This window comes from Chiloscyllium punctatum, chromosome 38 (assembly GCF_047496795.1).
Source record: "Chiloscyllium punctatum isolate Juve2018m chromosome 38, sChiPun1.3, whole genome shotgun sequence".
NCBI classification, from domain to species: Eukaryota; Metazoa; Chordata; class Chondrichthyes; order Orectolobiformes; family Hemiscylliidae; genus Chiloscyllium; species Chiloscyllium punctatum.
Window position 1 is genome coordinate 19,417,978 of NC_092776.1, and position 16,783 is coordinate 19,434,760.

General features: G+C 37.8%; 1 protein-coding gene across 1 annotated transcript in view; it reads right to left on the reverse strand.

The window, feature by feature from the left end:
• The window catches only part of LOC140463419 (uncharacterized), a 216,929-nt gene that overhangs the window by 50,960 nt on the left and 149,186 nt on the right, over positions 1-16,783 (reverse strand). Inside the window, exon 8 of the mRNA XM_072557330.1 lies at positions 3,733-3,813. Coding sequence (XP_072413431.1) covers positions 3,733-3,813 — 81 coding nt within the window. The remainder of the gene's footprint in view (positions 1-3,732; positions 3,814-16,783) is intronic.

Genomic DNA, 16,783 nt, shown 5'->3' on the forward strand with positions numbered 1-16,783 from the left:
CTTCAGAACTTCAGTGTTGAGACCTGCTGAATTTCTCCACCAATTTCTGTTTAAGAATCAGAGGATGATGATTTGAACTGATTACCAAAAGAAACAAAAGCAACTTGAAGTAAACTGTTTCATGCTGCAAGTGTCTAGGATCTGGAAAGCAGTGCTTAAACATGTAGTGGAGGCAAATTCAAACATGGCTTTCTTAACAAAGGAAATCAGATAACCAGTTGAAGAGAAAAGATTTTCAAGTAAATTGCAGGAGAATGCCAATAGTTGACTTGCAAAGAAATGGCACAAATCTTGCAAGTAGAATTGGCTGCATCTGTGGTCCAACCATTCTACAAATTAATTGAGGAGTAATGTGAATGGAGAACACTAGCATAGTTCTCTTGCTTAATATTAAATTATCTTAAGTTAATTAATTCTAAGCTAACAGCAAGGAATCATATTTCATGTGAATGAAGCTTGAAATGGGGCTACAACAGGAGCAGACTGATTAACAGCTAATGTTTCTCAAAGGTGTGGCAACCAAATGGGCAGCACTCTAATGAATTTCTCTGATATTGGAAGTTATTTATCATTTATTTTTAAAAAAAACCCTCTCTTAATACCGAAGTTTCCTTGTGTTCTGAGGTCAACAATCTGGCATGTGTTACTGGACCAACTGATCACATCTGTTTAATGGATGCATTCCAGGTGCTCATTATGATCTTGTCACACTTGTGCACGTCTGTACTATATTTAGAAGGGGTGAAAGAACTCAAATAAAAGTGGTACTAAATTACTAAATGACATGCTTTAGACTGCAATATTGGTTGCTTTTTTTCAAAAAAGTTTACTCTTTACTGTGAGTGCTTCATAAAATAATTGTGTACTTTTCTAGAGCATTTGACAATTTGTATATTTAAAGTCACAGTTCTATTCTATCTCAGTAACAAGGGTTTGTAGTCAGGATTGATCTTCTTTCATTCAAAAATAACTTAATTGAAGTATTCAATATTGTAAGGGCATTATTAAAGTAAATTTAGGCAAATAGTTAATGTGGAAAATATCTACAAGTGCCACTAACAAAAGTTCAAAATTATTAAGGAATGAATTAAGCTGAACTTTTTCTGTAAAGATAGTGAAAGGTCTGTTGGATAAATTACCAAGGAAGTTTCTGAAGTGGCCAATTTAAATTAGTTTATCACAATTACTGTTAATATCGTTTGGAAAGAGACTCAGGAACCATAGTCAAATCAAAATTGAAAGGTAAAATTAGGGCTGTTTAAAAAAGGAATCAAGACATTTTATTGAGGCAGTGGATCATTTCTTGTTCCACAATATAGTGATTTCATATTCCTGGTGTTAAACCAATACCTCAAATATACCTTCACTCTCTCTGAGAGAAGTATTTCTTAAAGATCTATGCCCAAAAGGCTCTCCCCTTCTGTACAGCACAGAAAGTGCTGCATTGCTTAAATATTTTATTTGATAGGAGGATCATAAATGGAGGTACTAAATTTGAATGTTGTTGCTGGCATGCATAAATTGAGACTTTTACATGCTTAGGTATTTTATATATGCATAATTACAAATTCTATATGTAGAGATGCAGTCAGACTAAATGTTAACATTATAGCATAGGAATTTAAAGACTGCTGCTGGTAGTGATGTCATATTAAGAAAGAACCTGTCATTTATTTGTAATTATTGTTGCCGATGATGGTATCAAAACATTAAGTTCAATTTCACTCACTTTTTACAAGTTACCTCATTAAATATTTAGTTTGTTTTTTGGAATCAGATTTGTAACATCTTTAAAGGTGTCTTTTGGCTGCATATTGTAAAAGTTACTCACTAATTTAGGGACACTGAGGTGAAGTTCATCATGTGGACAACCAGGGTGGAGTTGACAGTCAAAAGAACCAATACCAAATGATTCATGGACCTAGTTTCCAGTTCAGAGAACGTCTTTCTCATCTGCTTGCACAATGTATGCATGTAGCAGACAAAATTAATTTTCTACATTTTCTCTGCTGTACAGCGAACAGAGGATAGTTCTATTATGCCTCAATATGAATATCCTTCTCTGCCCAGGAAAATATCCAGTGCCCTGTCATCAGAGGAAGACAGTTCTGCATTTACCATTGGTAGGATCCAATAGTAATAGTAGTGGCTAAACAAAACAAGCAACATACTTAGAAAATGCAAATCAGAGCAGAAAAGTCATTCCCATACAATCTCAGTATGTGAAATTTGGAGTTAATAGCTTGGAAACGATTATGAATAAGCCAGCACTTTGTCACTGGCATAAAAAGAAGTTGTGACCTCTTTTTAACCTTGGTCTTTGTAAAAACTGTTGCTCCCTTACTTCCTGTCTAGGTGCAATTGCAACATCCCTAACACTTATGAACAGCATGCTGGCCACACATATTGATTATTTTAATTAACTGATCCTATTGAATCTGGTCTGGTCAGCTTTCCATGTGTGAATCAATTTGTGGGTGCTGCTATCCTATTTTGCTTGGATTCATGGAATCATCTCCAGACTGTTCTACATCTTTTTTTTTGGTTCAATGTGTATTTAATAAATATTTCAAAACTAACTTAAATGAAAATAAAAAATAATGGACCTATTCAGGAATGAAAATATTTGGATTGTCAACTGATGACTTTGCTGGCAGATGGACGTACGGATGTTTTATATGAAGATTTCATTTGACATGTATTGGAGACTCATCTATGCAGGGTTCATATTCCCAGGCAGTATCCATTGTAATTTGATCTGGGTCTGAGTTGTGGTAGTGTCACAAAGCTCCTAAATTGAGAGAAACTGAAGGTTAGGTAAAGATTGTGAAATTTGGTGATATGGGAGTACTCAGTGCCTGAGATGTTCAAATGCCAAATTGGATGCATTATATCATATGCGAGGGACAATTAAAGCTGATATGAATAAATTTATGCCTGTTTTGGTGAACAAGAAGTGTGATTGTTATAGGTTAAACTGTTTTTCAGGATATATGACAAGCTTTACATCAAATGGAAAGTTTTGTTACTGAAAAGCAATTTGGGAGAGAATTGAAATCAAGGAGAAAGCTTTAACATAACATTATTGGTAAATATTTATAATATAACCAAATCGGAAGGCATAAAACACAAAGACTTAGAAATCAGCCAATGAGGAGAAAGAAAATTAACCAATATAATAATTGTCACAATGTAAACCAAAGACTCAATTCACTTGAGAGACACAAGTATTATTTTTATAGTGATGTAAACGTTTGTTAATTTATGCAACTGTCTAAGTATTTGTTTCTCTGCAAGTCAGAAAATGTTACTTTTCGTAATATTGGTATCCAACAGAACTTTATGAATACTAGTATGGGACAGATTGAGGCCCATGGATTCACCTTTTAATTAACCTCAGTGCTCTGCTAAACTCTAACTATACACAGTACTGTATCCCTAGAGTGTTTGGCAAGACAATCTAATGAGGGAGACATCTGCTTGCATTACTACATATCACCCTAATATCATGCAGATGAGAAGTTTTGTAAAATTTAATGGCACTGGCATTAACCCTACAGTCTATTTTCTTTTTGTTGCTTATCCGTATTCAACCATCCATCCAATTACATTGCAATGACTTTGAATGGTCTGTGGCACGTGGTCCAGATAAATTACAATAATGAACATCGGTGTTGGAAAACAATGTGCAAAAAAATGTTTTGTCAACAGCAAATCAAAGAATTAAATTACCACTGAGATTGTTCTGGATAGCACTTGCTTGATTTGTGCACAATTGCTGAAGCAGTCCCAGAGTGATGTAAAATCAGCTCCCTACAAAATAGAAGAGACATCCTAAATTAAATACCTTAAAAGTGCTAATACGTTCAAGATTATCATTGCCATAAAAAAATGCAAACACTTTCAAAATTGATTGTCACTATTTTTAACAAATTCACACATTCCTGAAAAGTAATTTGTTTATTATTACTCAATTAATTCTTACTGCCCACCCCCTCATCCCAACCCAAGCTTCATTAATGTATTCACATTTTGTAAGTACAATAACCTACAAAGAAGGATCACTCTGTTAACAAGTGGAACAACAATAATTAGTGCAAATTGCTTTCCCAAACCTCAATACAGGAACAAATTTGAACATGCTGCTACTTAATGTTACTGCTACACAATATTACAAGTTATTAAAGAAGCTTTAAAAACTTGAAAACCATAAATCAAGGAATCAAAGCCTTTTTAATGCAATCGGAGGGTGTGAAGTTTGGACATAATAATTAACACTTCTCCCTGCAGCACGGTGTGGGAGTTTCTTACAGGTTCTTTCACACTGACGTAAGTGGGAGGAGAAAGATTGATTTTATTTTAACCTTAGTCCCTTCTACTTTCCCAATGTCACTGGGAAATTCTCGCTCATTAGTCAAGTAATTAGTAGATTAAATATATGTAGTATACGACCTGAGGAAGGAGATCAAGTCTGTAAGGCAAAGCTGAAATTTGCTTAAAAGATAACATCAGCAGCTTCACATTCAGAGACTCTTGCAAACATTCAGTTAAATTTTTACAGTTACTTTTTTATTTTAGCACAAAGGGACATGTTTTCACATCTGCTTTTCAAGTGTCTTATTTTCTGTAGCAACTTCCATATATTATCGAATAATGTTTTATACACCTGCAGCACATGGGTAGAGTGTTAAACAAGTACTTCACAATGAATTATCAAATCACTACAGCATGGAAACAAGCCCTTCAGCCCAACAAGTCCACACCGATCCTCGAAAGAGTAATCTACCCAGACCCATTCCTCTACGTTTTCCTTTGACTAATGGGGCACCTAATCTACACATCCCTGAACACTATGGGCAATTTAGCTTGGCCAATTCACATCTTTTGGAACGTGGGAAGAAACCAGAGCACCCGGAGGAAACCCATGCAGACACAGGGAGAATGTACTAAATTCCATACAGACAGTCGCTGGAGGCTGGAATCGAACCCAAGTCCCTGGCACTATGAAGCACAGTGCTAACCACTGACCCACCATGCCGCCCTTCTGTCTTCAGGAGCAGAGAGAGAAGAAGGATGTAGGGATAGAATTCAGGAAAACGGACTTTGAGTTTCTTGTGCAATTTGACACAGGAAGTCAGGTAATACTGGAGATATTGGCAGGTTTAAAAATGGAAATATATGTTGTATTCCAGGCTGCTGTTTTTGATGAGGGAGAACTTACAGGGGCTCTGACCTAAAATTTTAATTCCTCTCTGTCTACAGGAGATGTATCAGAAGCCAGCCAATGTTTTTGCACTTGACAAGAAGATTAATAGAGATAAATCAGGAAATTACAGAGCAGTGAGTTTCACATTAGTGATAGGGAAACTGTTGGAGAAAGTTCTGAAGGACAGAATTAATCTTCACTTAGACAGGCAAGGTTCGATCAGGGATGGCTGTCATGGCTTTGTCAAACAAATTTCATTGAAGCTTTTGAGGAATGATCAGGTGTGTACCTAAAGGTCATGCAGTTGATGTAGTTTATATGGATTTCAGAAAAGCCTTTGACAAGGTCCCACACACAGATTGAAAAAGAAGAGAAATGCATATGGGATCCAAGGTAATTTAGCAAGATTGGCTTAGTGGTAGGAGACAGAGGGTGGTGGTAGCAAGCTGTTTTGTGTGACTGGAGACCACTATCCAGTAGCATGCAGTAGGGATCAGTGCTGGGTCCCTTATTGTTCATGATATGTATGAACGATCTAGAAGGAAATGTGTGTGAGGATGATAAGTAAGCTTATGTGTGAATTGAAGATTGCCCGGGTGGTTGACAGTGAGGAAGAAGGTCTTAGGTTACAGGAGGATACAGATAGATTGGTCAGATGGGCAGATTAGTGGCAGATGGAATTTAAGAAGAAAGTGAGGACTGCAGATGCTGGAGATCAGAGCTGAAAATGTGTTGTTGGAAAAGCGCAGCAGGTCAGGCAGCATCCAAGGAACAGGATAATCGACGTTTCGGGCATCAGCCCTTCTTCAGGAATCCGTAGGCAGGTGCTGAGGAAGGAGATGTGGCTGTGGTAGCGAGTCTGTTTGGGAACGTGGCTGAAGAGCTTCTGTGCAGAGGAGATGACCTGGGGTGTGCAGTGAGAGAGGGACTCACTGAAATTCTTGTAGAGGGAGGAAGACAGCTTCTTCAAGGAAGGCATCCTTGTAAGAGGATTCGCAGTAGGTTAAAATCTTCGAGGAGAAAGTGACGACTGCAGATGCTGGAGATCAGAGCTGAAAATGTGTTGCTGGAAAAGCACAGCAGGTCAGGCAGCATCCAAGGAACAGGAGAATCGACGTTTCGGGCATCAACCCTTCTTCAGGAATCAGATGGAATTTAACCCTGATAAGTATGAGGTGATGTATTTTAGAAGAAGTAACAAGGCAAGTACTCCATGAATGGCAAGACACTAAGAAAGTCAGAGGAACAGAGGGATATTGGGGTACTTTTTCTCAGATAAGGTGGACAGGTTGATAGGGTACTTAAGAAGGAATATGGGTCGCTTGTCTTTATTAGTCATGGTATAGATTATGAGTAGGGTGGTTATGTTGGAACTGTGCAAAATTTTAGTTACACTCCAATTGGAGTAGTATGTGCAGTTATGGTCACAGCATTATAGGAAAAATGTGACTGCACTGGAGGGGATGCAGTGAAGATCCACCATGATGTTGCCTGGGAGAGAGCAGTTCAGCTAGAAAGAAAGGCCGGATAAGCGTAGCATGTTTTCTTTGGAGAAGGCTCAGAGGGACATGACTGGGAGGTGTATAAGATTATGAGGGTCTTGGACAGAGTGTATAGTAAGGAGCTGTTCCCAATAATTGAACATTAATTGGAAAGAAGCATAATATTAAGGTGAAGGGCAGGTGGTTTAGAAGGTATTTGAGGAAAAATGTTTACTCCTAGAGAGTGGAGGGAATCGGAATGCACTGCTTAGGAGGGTAGTTGAGGCAAGAATCCTTATAACCTTTAAAAAGTATACATATGAGCACTTGAAATGTCAGAACCTTCAAGGATATTGGCCAAGTGCTGGAAAGTGGGACTAGTGTACTTTTAGAGCAATTATTGTTGGTTCAGATGTAATGGGCGAAAGGGCCTCTTCTGTACTGTATGATTCTACATCTAAATTATTTTGCTAATTAGTAGCTAGTTTTAACTGCTCTAATTTAACATACTGTACAGAGACTGGACCAAAGCCCTTTTTTGCCAAGTCCTGCTTCTTGAAAATCTGAGTAGTAAATCTTCCTCTTTCATGATAGATGATACAATATAGCCAGGAATTTTGGCAAGGAATTTAATATAATGCTATTGGCACTTTCAGAAAATGTAGCAAGAAAGATTAATTAGAAAGCTAATAATTAGAATGAAAGCAATTTAAAGTCATTTTAGAAATTGCTGATAATTCTGCAAAACTCACTTAACAGTTGAAAACCATTATTCTATCTGCAAGTATAACCGCTGCAGTGCAATACAAATTGTTGCTGTTTTAATTGCCCAATTCTCCTGTAAAGGCGCTGACTTACATTGGAATATGGCATACTAACCTGAGGTATTTTGCTGAAAGGACAGTTTTTCAGATGGAGGCGATCATTTTACCTTACCAGACAAGATAGGAGCAGGTGAATAAGGTGGGAGGCCTGTGCACTCCTCCAAATCTGGTGTCCTGTGCACCCCTGATTTTAATTGCTGCACTATTGATGGCCATGCCTTAAAGTGTCTCAGCCCTCAGCTCTGGAATTTCCTCTGTGAAACTCCTTTTGGAAAAAGACAGTTCTTGAAACCCAGCTGTAATTTGTCCTGACATTTCTGGATGTAAACTGGTGTCAAATTTATTGGAAGACACCTTCCAAAATGCCTTGGGGTATTTAATTACAATTAGGGCACTATATAAATGCCTCATGTTGTCTAGAGGACTGAAGTAGCTTCTCAATGTCAGTAGATACAGAAGATTGAATCATTCTCTAAATTTTCTAACACATATTCATTCTTTAAAATAAGATGCCTACATGAACTGCATTCAAAAAGAGAAATTAAAGATTCCTTGTCTTCACAGCAGCATGATATGCCTAAAAGACAAATAAAGTAAGTTATGATGTAGAACCTTAAGGTACATCAGATTGTTTAACTAAAGTAGGATTATTAGCAAACCTTTTTGGCAGTAGAGTCTCAGGAAATAAATTAGATAGTGTACATAATTGGTTAATATTCCTTGTCCTTTACAGTCATGTAATAGCCAAAACTATATATTTAAACTCTTCATCTGCAACTGTTTATGTGCATGATACAATATGTAGTTTTAAGACTGAAGAGTTCTTACAGTTCCCAACTGACTTATTTCCAAAGGTCAATTATTAAACATAATAAGACATTGCTATTAACAGTATGCATTTAAAACCCATTGTTAAACAGATGCTTGAAACAGCAGACTTTCTATGCACAAAACAAATGTCTATTTTCTTAAGTACTCTCAGCATTGATTGAATATTGATGTTTAAGTTTAGAAATAGGGAAATCCACACAAAGATAAATCATTTTCATTTCTTGAGTGGTGCTTAATTATTTTCCCAATAGTCTCTCTCTCTCTCTCTCTCTCAACAGACATTGCTTGACTTGTTCAGTATTTATAGCACTTCCTGATTTATTTCCTGAAGATGCTACACTTCAGGAATCCTTCCTATCTATTCAAGGGAAGGGGTCTTTGTTAGCTGTGCCAACATTTATTAGGTATTTCTAATTGCCCTCAATAAGATGCTGCTGTAATTTATTTGTTGTACACACATGCAAAATGCTATTATTGAGGAAATTCCAGAATTCTGGCACAGTAACAGCGAAGAAAGAACAATATAGTTTCAAGTCAGGATGGTGATTTGGAGGGGAACTAGAAGGTTTTGATGCATTGGCTGTCCTTGCCCTTCTAAATAGTAGTGGTCATGTGTGTGAAAGAAGTGTCTAAGAAACCCTGATGATTTTCTGCAGCACATCTTGTAGATGGTACACATTGCTGCCACAAAGCATCAGTTGTTGAAGGAGTGAATTTTTGTTGCCATGATATAAATCACATGGATGCTTTGTCCTGGATGGTATCAAGCTTCCCAAGTGTTGTTGGAGCTGCACTCACCTAGGCAAGTAGGGAGTAATCTATCACACTGTGACTGATGGTGTACAGGCTTTTGGGAGTCAGGAAGTGAGCTACTTGTGATGATTAGATACTCTTTTGTTGAAGATGAATATTACCTGACACTTATGTGGTGTGAATGTTACTTGCAACTTGTCAGCTCAAACCTAGGTGTTGTCTAGGTCTTGCTGCAATTGAAAACAACCAGCTTCAAATATCTGAGAAGTCATATATGGTACTGAACATTTTGTAATCATTAGTGAAAATGCTCACTTCTGACATTATGATGGAGGGAAGGTCATTGAAGAGATAGCTGAAGGTTGTTGGGCCTAGGACACAACCCTGAGAAATACTGCAGAGACGTTCCAGAGTTGAGGTGATTGACCTCCAACAACTATAACCATCTTCCTTTATATTTGTTATGTCTTTAATCAGTGGAGTTTTACATGGTTCCATAAAGGATGCATTTGGATAAGATGCTAATCCAATTATCAAATAGACAAATTTTTATTAAGCAACGGTATCAAGGGACACAGGCCCAAGGCAGGCATATGGAATTAGGCTACAGATCAGCCATGATCGTATTGAATAGCAGAGCTGGCTCAAGGGGCTGATTGGCCTTGTCCTGTTCCTATGTTCCTAAATTGCCCTACAAGAGGAAAAATTCATTCTAATTCAACTTTCTCAATCCCTAATTAATTATCCTTGCATTCTTTTCTAGACTGTATAGTCCTAAACTGAACAATTTCTCCTCACAAGACAGGCCTTTCATGTCAGGAATTAATCTCGTGAACCTCTCTGAATTGCCTCCAATACAATTACATTGTTCCTCAAATAAGGGGATATAAACCATATGCAGAACCCAGATGCAAGCTAACCGATGCCTTGTACAATTACAACAATGCTTCCTTATTTTTATTGTTCATTCCTTGAGCAATAAATGCCAACATTTCATTTGATTTCCTTTATTACCTCCTGTCCTCTTCTGCGATTTATGCAAAAGAACACCCTGATCCCTCTGCACCGAAGAATTTTGAAATTTCACTTTATTTAAATATTTATTTTTATTCTTCTGAACAAATTGATAAGCTAACATTTATCCTCATTAAACTCCACCTAGCCTATTCATATCCATTTCTAAGGGTCTTACCTTTTTCATTTTCTTCTATTTTAGTGTCATCTGCTAATATGGCTACAGCACAAACTATGGCATCTAAGTTATTAATATAATGATAAAATATTTATATAGAATTGTAATAGTTGATCAAACCCCCTTGGCATCCAATTAGTTATAGCGTACCAGAAAAAAAGACCTACTATATCGCAACTCGCTGCCTTCTGTCAATTAGCCAAACCTCTAACTCTGTGAGATCTTTACCTTACGTATTAAATATTGTGTATTGAATTGTTCTGGGCATGCCTAAGAAGTATTCATGGGATCCCCAAAACACTTATAAAGCAGGTTTGACACTACATTCCAAATAATGAGAAACCCACATGTTATGAACTTTTCCTTCACAGCAATATATATTGCAACATAAACATATCCTAAAAGCATTTTGTTTCATCATGCCATTGGCTTTCTTCTTACATTTTCAAAGCACAAACGAATAGAAAAGAATGTATTGAAGTTGGAGCTGCCTAGCACCAGTGGTCCAAGCATGTTGGAAGCCCTGCAGTAGACAAATAGTCTGTGCAACACTTCTGACTGGTCCCAGCGCAGTTCCATGCTGGGAAGGACACAACGGTGCGCACGCATCAGGCGTGCTCAGACTGTGATGTTAATCAGACATTCTGGCTATTTTTGACCAATGATTTGTGTTATCAAGATGTGTTATCTGAAATAGTGAATTATAACAGAATTGGCTACACACAAATACATCTTGAGCATTTTAAAAGAACATTTTTTTCAAAACAAAAAGCATAGGTGACGACAGTAAGTCTGCTCATTTGCACAGAACACAAGCTGCTTGAATCGAGACAGCAAGCTTGCAACACTTTCAGACAGAGGTTTGAAAGTTTGGGGAGTAAAAAATGGTGCTGAACACAGACAGAGGCAACTTGCACAGACTTACAAATTAGAGACAAGGTTAAAAGCCTTTGCCTTCTCTCTCCCTCTCTTTCTTTGAAACCACTTTGAAAGTTTGTGAGTTTGAAACCCAATGGAAAGCTTTAATTGCTACAAGTGGAGGATTCTTGAAGGTAAATTTCAATTATACCACTGTCTCCAGGAACAGAAATTTTAATCATCCATAACTGATTCAGGAAGAAACTACAGTGCTAACAGCTTTTGTGGATGGTGACTTTAACAGTGGACAATCATCTGGGGCAATGTGTGAACAATTATTCTTCCTGAATTTAATTATTTGGCCAAAGAATTCTTAAGATAACACTCTGTATAGTTTTATATTTTTGTTCCAGACTTAAAGAAGGTTTTGTGCAATAATGTATGTAGTGATTGTGATGAGGTCAGCTTGGTGGACCTCATAGGATTTCCATATCTGGGGCTGTTAATCTGATCCAATCAGAAAGCCCTGGCTGACCAAGAAGATCACGAGTGTCTTTAGAGATGTTATGGTGAGTTCATACATGGAGGACATAGACCTTGGTCACCTTCCCACATTCTAGGTTACAAGACATGTGCAGCCATTAGCTACAGGATCCCAAAAACAATGCCTGGGGCAATCTGATCCAAGAGAATTATTTTACATCCTTTAACAAAGCCTGTAACCTCAAACAGCAAACTCAGGATTCTCAATGGTGAAAGGAGCCATCAACTGCATACACCTTGTTCTCTGGGCCACATATGGTGAGGTCCAGGAACTGCAAGAGCTACATTACTATTAAGGCTCAGCTGTGTGTGGCCATGCATAAGTCATACTGTAATTTAATGCCTGCTATTCTACCTCAATGTTGAGGCAATCCATTGTTCTCATCATTCATGAGTCACCAAGAAGATCAGGTATGGATGAGGGTGTCCCCTCTGTACATGGTTGCTGGCTACTTAGGGCAATGGCTGTAGCAGAAAAGGCTTTCTGCCATTGACTACTCACACAGTGTTTACCTGAAGAGACAATTCGATCCATTGAATGGGTTGGATTTTGCAATTACAAACTGTGCATGCTTGTGTAAAATACGACATGATGATGTCTCTTTGGAAATCCAACATTATCTCATCAATCTCCAATAATACAGAGGATGCCGAAATGAGAAGCCCTCTGTCCTTTTGGAAAGCAAACAAATACAAGCTTTGAGCTTTTAAGAACAGTCACCTACAGTTTTTTGATGTTCATTCATTTCATGCTAATCACTCAGGAGAATGAGCAGATGGCACAAGGATGGATGTATAATCATGGCTGAATGTAAATTCTGCTGCTGATGCCGTAATATTTAGTTGTAAATAGACTTTATTTTGTCTGTTTTCTCAGCTGACACAACAATCAAGGAGTGAGTGAGATGGAAGTGGGCCTTCAAAGTGGTGGCCAGAAATGACTTTTGTTTTACTGCCTAACCCCTCTCCCACCAGATGATCATCCCGAGAAGATCGGTTAGGAGCACAGCACCCTCCTTCACAACGCTACTCTACTGGTACTCTCAAGGCGTAATCTAATTTAACTCTGTGACATTGGATAGGTTTTGAATGAGTTGAAATCTTGCCAAGTGAGTTGCTTCTGCCCATGCTACAATTGAAGCTGAGGTCAACCGCTACCAGACAGAGCATTAATCCTGAATCCACAAATGCAGTCATGGAACTGGCCAGCACTTCCACACTGTGAAAAGGATGGGCTCCAAGATTTGCCTGATTCCCTGTGAATTCTCACAGCTTCAGCTGAGACAGGTAAACGCTGACATCGACTGATGCATTTTCTTTCTCCAGACATCTGGTCAGCAGCATGAACTTCCCATGAAATGACACTGATCCTGGTCAATTTGAGATTTTAATTTGCATACATCCTTGTATTGTAGACTTAGGAAACCTGTTGATTCATACTGGCAGCAAGGTCACCATACAGCATGTCTTTCGAGTTGTGGCCATCGTTCATTTGATTGAGATGACCGAGCCAATGGAGTCGCTGCTAATTTGAATATTTTTCTGCTCTTCCATTCTTCCTATCATGGTGAATAACCTCACATTTTCCCACATGATGCTCACCTTCCATTGTAAACGATACCATTTACCCTTAATGGTAAGCTTGCCAATGAAGTCCCCACCTGAGCCCTTTTAGCAGAACCGTTGTGTGACACTGCCTGTTTTAAGATGGTGATTCTAGACTTCCCATCACTTCACATCTCATCAGTATGGGATTACAGATATCCATCCAACTTTCTCATCAATGACATCCATTTAATTTACAAGAATCAAGCATTACTAATCAAAAAAGAACCTGACATAATGTATTCAGTGAAGAGAAGAAATTTGACAAAAAAAGGAACTTGCCCTCTCCTCCACCAAAAGTAAGCTGTTCACTAAAAGACACCTCAGCTTGTGTGCTTCAATCATCAAGTATTCCTGCTGGCTGAGAATTTCCTTTCCCTGTAATTTGATTGCAATGATCAAATTGTTTCCACATTGCTTAACTTTGCTGATGTTTCAACCTGTCATTTCATCAATCGCAGCCATGAAGCTCAGGTCTAGTACTGTTACTAAATTGGACAAAGGACCAAATATTACTGGAACGTAAGAATGTTTGCATTCCAAATGGAGGCAGACAGTCTTTTCGTCAATAATGAAATTGATGATTAATGAGAAATTTAATTGATGTAACATTATATATTTTCCCAATTTCTCATTAGAGAACCAACACTTAAGATTTGTTAAATGTGTTCCATTGTTTTTCTTATGATCACAATTTATTCAATAAATACAAGAAACATCTGTGGAGAGGTCTTAATAACTGACCCAAGCTGATGAGCTTTATTGTAGAGAATAAAACACATTTCCAATCCTGGATTATATGATGTAAGTATTTGATCTGCCTCAAACATAAGATCTCTCAGCAGTGAATTAAAGCAGTGGTATAATATTTTGGTGAAAACTCTCAACAGTATATTTCCAGTATAAGTACACCATGTAAACATTAGCACAAAAATGTTGATGAGAAAAAAGTTAGATCAGTTTAAAAGTATCAGTTAATGGTTTTAATTAAAAGCATTAATATTTAGTCAGTGTAATTTTAAAGCATATATTCCACGATCTGGAACAAATCAGAAAATCCTGGAGAAATTCAGCAGGACTAGCAGCAGCTGTGTAGAGACAATTGCTGCCAGATCTGCTCCAGCATTTTCTGTACTTGTCTCAGATTTCCTACATCTGCAGTATTTTGGGCTTTTGCTACCTACAGTAGTATCTGGAGAAATTATTCTTTCCCCAAAGTGGACAGAGTTGAGGCAATATTTCTTTCAAATTCTGTATTCATTTCACAAGATAAAGTAAATACTGATGAGCAATGCACTTTGGCTCACTTAAGTTCCTTCTCCCAAAAAGGTGCTACACAGTCCACATTTCTCCTTCAAAGAATTCCAGAATTTTAGCACCATTAACCTGCCCAGAAGTTATTCAATTTCTTCAAAATGGGCCTTCGTCAGTCAGTTGGCAATGAATCAACAGCCTGTTTTACGCCAGATGAGATTTTCTCTTTCTTTGAATATAAACATTGCTGTTGAATTCATGATGAGCCTGTATAGTATGATAGGCATAGATGGATATCATTTCCTTGTGGACATCAATCCTAAAGTTCTTTTTACGTGCACAGAATAAGAGTTTTCTTGTTTATGTGATCCATGTTTCTGTTGGTAACATTTCTGGCTCTAAACCTACACGTTGCATGTTCATGTCCACAGACTTCAGCACAATAATTAGGGCTGATAGTCCAGTACAACACTCAGAGAATGCTGCAGAGTTGGAGATCCGACCTTTTTGGATGAGCTATTAAACTGAAGCCATGTCTACTCAGGTGTCAGTTGGATGCAAAATATGTCATGGCAATACTTTGAAAAAGAGATGACAAGTTACCCCACGTTCTCTGGCCAATATTTATTCCACAGTCAACATCTTGAATACAGATTACCTGATAATTATCATATTGCTGAACTTTGTGGGACCTTGCTGCATGCTAATTGGCAACATTTCAGAAGTACTTCATTGGCTATGAAGAACTCTGGGGCATCTTGGGGTAGTGGAATTTATCCTGTAAATGCAAGTTTTTCTTTCTGATACTTAAGACACCTGACTAGTCTTTATTGCAAAATAACCTGTGCATCAGTTACTGTTGCATTAGGAGCAATTGTGACTCCATAGACACTCCCACCAAATCAGGACTGAATGTTTTGTTAGCAGATTGAGTGAGAAAGAGGAGAGAGGATGAATGTGTTAATTTATTGGGAAATGTATTCATAGTGTGGATAATCCAACAACTTTCTTTCTCACAGAAAATCCAAGAGGTTTGAATTTGCTATTCATAACTCCTGCATTGTGTTAATATAGTACTACAATACATTAAAGCACAAGTGAATTTCAACACTCAGATGTTTTTCTCTCACTTTTAAACTGGGATCATAGTAAGCATATCATTTAAACTCAAAGTATACGGTAAGTATCGGAAAGTACTTCTCATGCAATTACTAACAACTAGCTAAGTTGAAAAAAATGTTTCCTACCTGACATGAGATATTTACAACATATTTTTCTTAGATTAAAACTCAGTTCTCCAAAATTCTCTAGGCAACTATCCAACTGATGTCATATACAGACCCTAGCAATGAGGATTCACAACAGTTCCATTTCAAGTGCATTCTTTCATATCCTGGAAGGCAGCCCTTTGGGAGTAAATACCATATACGCAATCATTTTTTAAAAAGAAATCAAGCTCATTGTAACAGTTTACACTAAATCTATTACCCACCTCACCGTTTTTCTTGAAATATTTACCGAAAATAGCTGTAAATTCAAAACAGATGTAAATGTGCAGCTGTACTATAAATACAGGCTACTCAATTGGGAACTGTACAATACAGAACTTATTCCACTAGTGTGTTAGGTTTGATCATTCCCAAGTGTAAAATTTACAGATGAGTTATTAAGTCCTTTCCCACAAGTGGAATAAATTCAGTATTCCATGTTTCTCCACTGGGCATTCTGTTTATACCATTATGTGTAATTATTTTTATATTTCAATTAGAAATAGAAATTTACCTATAATACTATTAATGACTCAGAGAGGCTTTGGCAATACCTAGGCCTGTATCAGGATGTCTGCTATTCACTTGTGCAAAGTTTTAGGCTGCATTTTCACCCTCAATATGGGGGGCAACAGTGGAGACAGATGGGGCGAATAATGGGCAAATTCGTGCTCCTGGTCAGCGTGTCAACACCTTCCTATTCCCAGATCATTCCCCTGCAGTGAAACTGGGGCAAGAGAACCACCCACCTGCAAGCATGGGTAACCAATTAAGGGAAGTAGCAGACCAATTACATGCAATTATTGGAGGCTATGTGGAATTTTCCAATGAGTCCGTGGATCCCCTCGTGTTGTAAGAAACAGGTCAGCTGCTCCAAGTAGCTTCCCAGCAATAGGCTGGGAGTCTAGTGCTCCTGATTTCATTTCAGGTCCTCACCAATCCCACCTTTTTATGGCTGCATTTTTATC